This window comes from Pituophis catenifer, unplaced genomic scaffold (genome assembly GCF_029215685.1).
Source record: "Pituophis catenifer annectens isolate HBS135680 unplaced genomic scaffold, rPitCat1.0.hap2 SCAF_1, whole genome shotgun sequence".
NCBI lineage: Eukaryota > Metazoa > Chordata > Lepidosauria > Squamata > Colubridae > Pituophis > Pituophis catenifer.
In genome coordinates, this window is record NW_027256881.1 from 93113116 (window position 1) to 93122645 (window position 9530).

The following is a 9530-nucleotide window of genomic DNA, read 5'->3' on the forward strand; positions in this document are numbered from 1 at the left end:
AATGTCAAAACAATACACAATCCTAGTGCTTAGCTTTGAACATTGGCAGAGAAAAAAAATCACATCTTTCAGCCAAGAGTAATACATGCATAGCTCTAAAAATGTCTATGACAACTTTTTCTCCTTGTTCTAATAACAGGGGAACTACTATTCCAATTGTTCAAGGATACTATTTAAATAGGAAGGTCCAAGGATACTATTAAAATAGGAAGGTCCAGGACTTTCTACCTTACACTAGAACAGTGGGTCTCAACCTTCCTAATGCCGTGACCCTTTAATACAGTTCCTCATGTTGTGGTGACCCCCAACCATAAAATTATTCCTAAGATCATTGAAAATATGTGTTTTCCGATGGTCTTAGGCGACCCCTGTGGAAGGGTAGTTCGACCCCCAAAGGGGTCCCGACCCACAGGTTGAGAACCACTGCACTAGAAGCATGAGAAAAAGCTTACCGCCCAGACTGCTAACTAATATTAAGGTGGCCTAATTGCCTTGATGTACAAGAGAATACCAGAATTTTAAAACTGAAGGAAGTTAACTAATGATTTTTAATCATGTGAAGAACTGCTGTTGTAAATATGAATATGCAAAACAGGGAGAATATCAGCCAACAATTACAGAAGATGCAAAACTAAAATCTCCAGAAATCAAGGTAGAACAATATAAAGGCAGATCAAGTGAATAAAACAGAGACCTATTCAAGCATGACTAGATTCTTATCCAGTCTTCAAACATGTATTTGGGGTTTTAAAATAAATGTGATATTACAATCTTCAAACATAGATATGATTTAAAGCTTTAATATATAATTTATGATATTAAGTGTACTGTCATTGCATATTTCCTCTAAAACTTCAAAATTTTCCAAATCTGGCCAAAGGAAAAATGTTGCATAGCTTTCTCCATAACAATTATTTGGGGGTGAGGATTATTAAATCAACTGATAACCTGTGCTTATATCTAGTAGCTTTTGTTAAGTATTCTCTGTATTAAAAACACTTCTATATTGACTAATATAAACACCGTTTCTTGACAATAGCCTCTAAAGCGTTAACCAGCCACTGTTGATTAATTATGTTGGATGATTAGAAAATGACACTTCTTAGTGTGAAAAACAGAATATATTCAGCACGCTGTCAAAACAAAGAGATTTAACTTCTTTCTTGTCAGATCTCATTAACAAGAGGCATGAAAGTTCTGAAGCTGTTCCCTTCCTTCATATAAAACTGCAATTAAAATGAAATCCTTAATCACCCTACATCTGTCAGCAATAAGATACTTCATGACAGCGCTTTAATGTAACATAATAATTCTTTAACAGAGGCAGATTCAATGAACCAGAAATCTATATAAAAGGGAAAATATATGGGATACTTTACTCTATCCCCATCTTATGGTTGCAAAAGGAACAGCCATTTTGAAAGAGATGAGATTTCTAAAAAGAGCACTGATTAAATGAAAATTACACTGGTTGTATTGTTGTATCAAAGGCATTGATCATAGTACTGATTTACAGAATTAACATATTAGATTTCATCATAGAATCATGAAGCAAAACACTATAACCTGTTTAATTAACATGGGACTCGGTCCAATACTTGGTATACTTTTTACTAAAACATAAAGTTGTACAAAATAATGTGGATGTTTTAAAAGTGAGCGGCTTTCTTTTTCCAAAAAGAATTTATTTCTGCCTGAAGGGTGTCATGGTGTAGAAATTCCAAAAACTGTAAGACAGAAGACAAATCTCTTTACAGATAGATAGATAGATAGATAGATAGATAGATAGATAGATAGATAGATAGATAGATAGATACATACATACATACATACATACATACATACATACATACATACATACATACATACAAACAAATTGAAGGTTTGAGTTATATTCTTCCTGTATACGTTATGCATGTAGAGTTAAGATGACAGAACTGACGTTTCTACTAAAAATGAAAACTGAAAAGAATAAATCTGCTTCATGATTTTCATTTCCTTTATGATTGTCAACATCAGTAGCTGTTTAATAAAAGAAAAGAAATATATCACTGCTGTCCCATCCAAGGAAATACTAAAACTGGGTCTGGCAAAGATTGTTTATCACTTTATTTTTTTCATCCAACAAATAACAAAAAACATGAAAAAATAACATGAGAAGAATGCAGTCTATAATAGCTTTATTACTACAAATGGTAATATTTGAAATATTTTTATATTTCATTTACAATTTTGTGTTTTAAAAGTCTGTCTGCCAGTACAAGACTACAAAGTCAAATATTTCCTTAGCTGAAAGATTATTTATTTAAAATGTGATTTAGGATCAGGAGTTTAAAAAGGTATAAACAGTAGACAATTTGCACATTAAAAATATCCTCCGAATAATAACATTTTGGTTTTTAAAAGTTTGTAGGAATACATATTGACTATCAGTTAAGGTTATGTTTAAAGATCTCAGATAAGGCACCTTATATAATCATTACAAAAAAAAGAAATATTTTATAATAAATATTTAAACTATTTCAGTCATGATGTTGATCTTACTAACTCATTTACTAAATTTCATCAAAAGCTACATTTAATTGAGATTTATTTCTAAAACATTATTTAATGCAAAAAATATATACAAAACACAAATATCTAAACTACATTATGTATAAGACTCTGTGAATGTCAGTGAATTTAAGAACTCTTTCCTTTAGCCTCGACTCTTCTTTAAAATTATCTGAAAAGAAAAACGTATAGATCCTTTAGATACAAACGCTTAATATTTCATTTAAAATTAGTCATCTATTTAATATGAAATGCTTTAGATGGTTTTCATTTGTTTCCAAATGCCTTTCCTCCAAACCAAGTGTCAAACTGGCAGCCTGCAGACCAGATGCATCATGCACAGGCCACATCCACCCTGGCTCCGCAAAGGCAAAAAACGTTGCGATACGTCACGTCACGTGACGTGATTGGGTTCGACATCCGTGATTTACACAGTGTATTATTATAATGGTCACTCTAGTAAAACAGTGATCTTGTACCTACATAAATAAGGCTTTTGTATCAGTTGATGTTTCTTTTCATTTCTAATCAGCAGTACAAATAGTTTAGGATTTATCAATACCTAGTAGAAAAAATACTTACGTAGGAGTGAGTGAGGTAAATATTTACCTCTAGGTAAATATTCCATTCCATATTCATTTGAAACAGGGAGTGTGTGAGGTCTTCTAAAGAGAACCATAACTATTGTGAATATTATTCTACTGCAAATATCCTACTGGAGAAGATAGTGGCTGATTAGTTTCATATGTTCCTGGAAGATACTGATTACCTGATCCAATTCATTCAAAGTTCAAGTTTGATTTTGGCAGTGAAACTGCTTTGGTTGGCCTAAGCTAAAATGACTTGCTTTGGGGGTAGGGAGGAGTGTTCATCTTCTTTAACCTTATGGCAGCTTTTTATACCATCTGGCTAAATCAATTATTTTGGATGAAGTAAGAGGATGTTCTTTAGTAGTTCTGCTGCTACCTCCTGGTTTGACCTTAGCAGGCTTTGGCTTGGCTTAGCAGTCATGGGATCCTGCATTTTATTACCTTTATTTATATTCTATACAAAGGTATCAAGTGAGGCCATCAGGGGCTTATGGTTGAGTGATACTATAGAGCTTTATTTTCCCATTATTAAAGTAAGACAGTGCAGGTACCAGAGAAGTATTTGAGTCCTGTTATTGGCAAAAAGGCAAAACTCAGTAAGACATATGGATGTCTGTTTGGGCATGCGCGTGTGTGCAGTTTGGGCACTCGGTGTCTAAAGGGTTCGCCATCACTGGCATGATCATGTCTTTAGCCAGCAATGCCACTGGCTAAAGTTCAGCGGCCCTGAACTTTTTGGGCAGGGATGGCCTGGTCACAGTAGCCCATGCTTTAGTAATCTTCCATTTAGATTACCACAAAGTTCTTTCTGTGGGAGTTAAAATATCATTGTGATGAATATTCCTTTTACTGTATTAATTATATTTTAGCACACAGAATTACTGTAAAAAGCAGTTACATTTAATCCAATTTGCTGATTTGTGTTTTAGTAATGATACCCTAATTTGAACATACATATTCTAACATAACTTTATAATAATTATACAACTGATTATTTTTCTCACTATAATAAAGTTTTAACAAAAATCTTCTTTATACAAGGTACTCTTATCTGAATGCTTCCTTAGACTTTAATACAATTGTATGCAGCTTTAACATTATAGTATGCAAAGTAAGATTCAAGAAAGAATTTAACTATGATTACCTTTGCGGAAGAGACAACATGTTCATATTTAATTATTTTACTCTTTTCTTCAATAGCCTTGGTCCTGGCTTCTTCTGCTAACCGAAACAGGAACAACAAGAAGTTCAAATGTACCTTTTAAAGAAAAATACAAAATTCAAAATCTTCCAAAAAATCTCAAATACATTACAGCATACTAGCTTATAAAATGATTTATAATGATTCTAATTAAAATGTTCTCAAAATAGAATTTATCAATATATCCATGTCTAATTTAATTTTTTTTTACTTCTGCGACATTAACATTTCCAATCAAATGCAGAGATACACATTTCTGATAATTTTTGAAAACAATGAATTAATAAATTCTGTTTCAAAAACATTCTTGGACATGGAAAGGCATGAATCAGTCTACAACTCTTTCCCCAGAATCATGTCATCTGGCAGCCACATGATCCAAGGAAAAGATGCATCTGCTTTAAAGAGTTGCAGACAAGTGATATATATTTATGCTCAAGCATATTCTTAAATATCTCTCTAAAATTAGACGTGAAGTTTTATACAACCTGAATATACCTATTGTTTTCTCCAATTTTTTAAACCTTACAGTTAATGTTGATGCCTGATAATTACCTAGGTAAGTCCCTACAATTTTCTAGGCATGAAGGAAGCCAACCGGAAGTCCCGTTCGCCCACCATAGAGTCTCCTCCTAGCGTGGCATCCTTTTTCCTTTGCCGACCGGAAGTCCGGTTCCCCCACCATAGAGCCTCCTCCTAGAATGGTGTTCTTTTTCCTCTACCTGTCCTAACTGAAAGCCCTATCAATTGTGGAGCCAACTGGCGACAGGGAGCCGCAGCAGAGGGATGAAAGAGCCACATGCGGCTCCAGAGCGGTGGATTGCTGACCCCTGCCCTACACCCAATTAATTCTTTCTTCCAATAATCTACCTAAAAAATGGGATTTAGATCAGATACAAATCTAATAATAGAGGTAGAGTTTCTTACTGTTTTCTTTTCAGGATTTCTTTTTCAGGATTACTACAAAGCCAGTTTGGAATAGTAGTTAGGATGTTGGTTTAAAAACCAGGAGAATTTGAGTTGTAGGAGTTCTTTAGGCATGTAAACCAGCTGGTGACTTTTGGCCAGACTCACTCTCAGTCCAACTAACCTGGCAGCATTTTGTTGTGAGGAAAATAGCAAGTATGAGTATTAGATAGGTTTGCTGCTTTCAGTTAGTTGGTTGATGCGTGGGTGGGTGGGTGGGTAGGTAGGTAGGTAGGTAGGTAGGTAGGTAGGTAGGTAGGTAGATAGATAGATAAAAAATGGGATAAAATGTTACTTAAGGGTCATAAAGAAGCATTTCCTTTCAAGTAAACATACAACAGCATTTTACAATAGTTATGGATAATCCTGAGCCAATCCAGTAGATACCATCAGTAATTTTATCTTAAAGGTTTTATCATCAAGCCTGGGGCCCTGATGGAATGGACGAGCCTGTTTATTGGTTGTGTTAACTATGATTATTAGTGTTTTTGTTGTAGGATGTTATTCTTGGTTGCTTTTTTATTTGTTATTGATAATTTTTGCTGTTTTTAATTTATTATTATATTTTTTATGTAATTTACTTTGGGTTTTTAATTATTAGCCACCCAAAGTCATAATTTAAGATGGGCAGCCATAGAAATTTCATAAACGATCTCCTTTTCTTAGCCTGGTTTCAAAGTAACTGATATACATAACAGTACAGTATTTTCATTCACATACACATCATATATTCATATCTATACATATGGAATAGATATAGGCATCGGGATAGAGATATGGAGGCATCTAATTTCAAATTTTCCAGAGTAACTGTCACTCATGTCTTGAACTTTGAGAGGTATTAATTTAGCTAAGGAACACTAAGTGGATGCCACAAAGAGGGTGTCAACCTATTCTCCAAAGCACCTAAAGGCAGAACAAGAAGCAATGGATGGAAACTGATCAAGGAGAGAACCAACCTAGAAATAAGAAATTTCCTGACAGAACAATTAATCAGTAGAACAGCTTGCCTTCAGAAGTTGTCGGTATTCCATCACTGGAAGTTTTAAAGAAGAGATTGGACAACCATTTATCTGAAATAGTGTAGGTCTACTGCTTGAGCTCCAAGAAGACCTCCAAGGTTCCTCCCAACTGTGTTATTCTATTAAAAATGTTTTAAAGAGTGAACTCTATACATACGGATAGAACTTGACTTACAGCTGTTCATTTAGTGATCATTCGAAGCTACAACCACATTGAAAAAAGTGACTTATGAATGTTTTTCTTGCAGCATGCCCGTGGTCACATGATAAAAATTTGAATGCTTGGCAACTGGTCTGTATTCATGATGGTTGCAGTGTCCTGGGGTCATGTGATCACTTTTTGTGAGTTCTGACAAGCAAAGTCAATGGAGACGCCAGATTCACTTAATAAACATGTTACTAACTTAACAACCGCAGTAATTCACTTAACTGTGGGAAGAAAGGTTGGAAAATGGAGCAAAAACCACTTAACTGCCTTGATTAGCAACCAATATTTTGGGCTAAATTGTGGTCATAAATCAAGGATTACCTGCTTATTGCATATACTTGACTTTTAGAGAATAATGTTGAGGCATTGTTCCTGCAAAGTCCAAACATCTGGTGAATTGTTGTTTAAAAATCAGATTGCAGCCAATCAGAATGCCTTCTATTTTGTTAAACTCTTCAGCTGATCTGTTTTACTAATCATAAACATGCCCAATATTGTGCAGTATTGAATCAGCAACAAGATTTCATTTAAATAAAAGCACTGCAATCAATAGGATTTACTTCTGAGAATATGTAAGATGTTTACACTATAAATGAATCATATTATTACACCAGTAAGGATGTTATTTTTATTAAAAAAAACCCAATATTCTAAATTTCTATATTTCTTACTATAATTTCAGTTGATATCTGATATAAATCAATGTTATACTCCACACTGACTTATAGGAACCCTGCACAATTTCTGAACCAAGCTTTGTACAACCTGTCAACTATATATTATAGTTCTGTGATGGCGAACCTGTGGCATGCGGAGCTATATCGGTGGGCACGCAAGCTCAGCTCCGGCGCGCCTGATTTTCAGGCCTTCTGGGTCCACCGGAAGTGGAGAAACAGACTGTTCCCTGCCTCTGGAGGGCCGGGTGGCAGGGTGGGGGAGGCCGTTTTCCAGAGCCTCTCTAGGAGACTGAGGAGGGGGAGAACAGCCTTCCCCACCCTCCCAGACACCCTCTGGAGGCCGAAAATGGCCCGTTTGCAGACTCTGGAGCCTGGGGAGAGCAAAAAACGGGCCTTCCAGTCCCACCGGAAGTCGGCAAATGGGCTGTTTCCAGTCTCCGGAGGGCCTCCAGGGGGGTGGGGAAGGCCGTTTTTCGCCCTCCCCAGGCTCCTAGAGATGCTCTGGAGCCTGGAGAGAGCAAAAAACAGGCCTACCGGGCCCACTGGACCATCATGTGCCAAAAGCGGGAGAAGCGCGGGGGGGTCGCACACGCATGGCACATAGAATTATGGGTGTGGGCATGCACGTGACCCACCCCCACGCTCCCCCCACTTTTGGCATGCAATGGCAAAAAGCTTAGCCATCACTGATATAGTCTATCATGCTTTTAACCCATTTGCAACTATATAACACATTCAAGATTATTGGATTGCAGATGATTTACAACTCTTAGAGCACTGAGTAACTATGGTTTACATTTTAGTGGTCAGACATTTATCAGATCTCTAGAGGTGGCGATTAGTTTGATTACCCAAAGCTTGTGGAAGAGTGTTAGTGTAATCACTAGAGCTGTGCAAAAAACAAAATAGATAACACACATCAGTGTCCATTCCTAAACATTGACGCCAAAATAATTATATCACAATGCAAACTCAACCCTTTCTCCTGTGTTGTGGCAACATCTCATAGGTTATGATATTATGCATGACCCAGAAAAAAAATCATTACAAAAATTTCCTTCCGAAATATCAAAATATATGTTTTCCCATGTAAACTGATTTGTCAACGGAACAGAGAAAAAAAATCTAAGTTATTTGTTCTAAAGCAACAACTTGTAAGAAACTTTATTGGCATGAGAGGACTTGAGAGAAGGGGGGGGCGCAGATTTGTCTTTTTAAAACAAGTAAGTTTTAATTTTGAATAATTTTGTCACTTTGAATGTACACTAATTGGCATACATTAAAATGAAATTTCGTTGCATACAGCTCTCAAAGGGTCTCCACCTCTAATATACACTACATAAACATGACAAAATTATGCATATACCCACATATATTAACAACACAACACAGAAACAACACAAACTAGTTCAGATGTATAGACCTACATGGTGAGACAAACGACAGCCAAAGAAGCTTCTGACAACGTTTACAATGTTCAAACATTGGTTGCAGAGGATCGAGCTCTCCTTCAGTCCTCTGCCATCGTGCACACACGATACATGTGCACACATGACACAGGCAAACCCAGGTTAAGTATTGCTTACCAGGCTACCATCGCTATAATGCACAAAGATGATTCACAGAATTATGTTGCCATTACACGCCAAGCTTAAACAAAAGGTACTACCCACAAGAAAGGGGGGGGACTGTAATTCCCACGTTTCAGACAAGGCACTTTCATAAATGAGTGGATGGGAATGGCAGGAAGCAGTTTTCCAATGAGTTTCCCTAAAAGTTGCCGAGTGGGAAGCAAGACCTTGAACGGTCGCCTCCCAAATTCGTCCTATCCCTCTCGCTGGCGTCTCAGAGCAGGACACGGGTCCGCAAAGGCGCTCCGCAAGACTAGGGCAGACAGCAGCCCCTTCCCTCCTTTCTAGCTTCCCTCCCCATTGCCACTCACCAGTAAGTCGGTGTTGCCGCCCAAACGGAGCTGGGGCTTGTGCTTCTTCATCAGGTTCTTCAGAGTGCTTCGTGGCACGGTGCGCTTCATTGCAGCGGCGCGGAAACCCTTCCTCGGAATCAATGTCGGAGTCAGCGAATATCCGGAGAGCGGCTCACCCCCAAAACACTCCACGGACGAGTCGAGCGCGCTTGCGCCGTATAAGTTCAAATCTGCCGCCGTGCGCCATTACGTCACAGGAGCGGCTGATGAATCAACCCGCCTACTTTCTCCTTGGAGCGATTGGTGGAAGGGAATGCCATTCAGCGGCACTATTGAGAGAAGCCGCTGAATGAATGCGTCCTTCCTTAATATCCAGCGCGACCTGTAGT

General features: G+C 37.4%; 1 protein-coding gene across 1 annotated transcript; it reads right to left on the bottom strand.

Moving 5' to 3' along the window:
• Positions 1 to 2660: 2660 nt before the first annotated feature.
• Positions 2661 to 9295, bottom strand: CENPW (centromere protein W). Its single transcript, XM_070952753.1, has 3 exons — positions 9160 to 9295; positions 4288 to 4401; positions 2661 to 2725 (listed from the first exon to the last, which is right to left on the bottom strand). The coding sequence occupies exons 1-3, from the start codon at positions 9247 to 9249 to the stop codon at positions 2699 to 2701; spliced, it is 231 nt and encodes a 76-aa protein (XP_070808854.1). The 5' UTR covers positions 9250 to 9295; the 3' UTR covers positions 2661 to 2698.
• Positions 9296 to 9530: the final 235 nt, after the last annotated feature.

Coding starts and splice junctions, on each gene's coding strand:
- CENPW (XM_070952753.1), bottom strand. CDS start 9,249: ATGAAGCGCACCGTGCCACGAAGCACTCTGAAGAACCTGATGAAGAAG. Junction 4,402..9,159: donor GCGGCAACACCGACTTACTG/GTGAGTGGCAAT, acceptor TTTCTTTAAAAG/GTACATTTGAACTTCTTGTT. Junction 2,726..4,287: donor ATGTTGTCTCTTCCGCAAAG/GTAATCATAGTT, acceptor TTTTCTTTTCAG/ATAATTTTAAAGAAGAGTCG.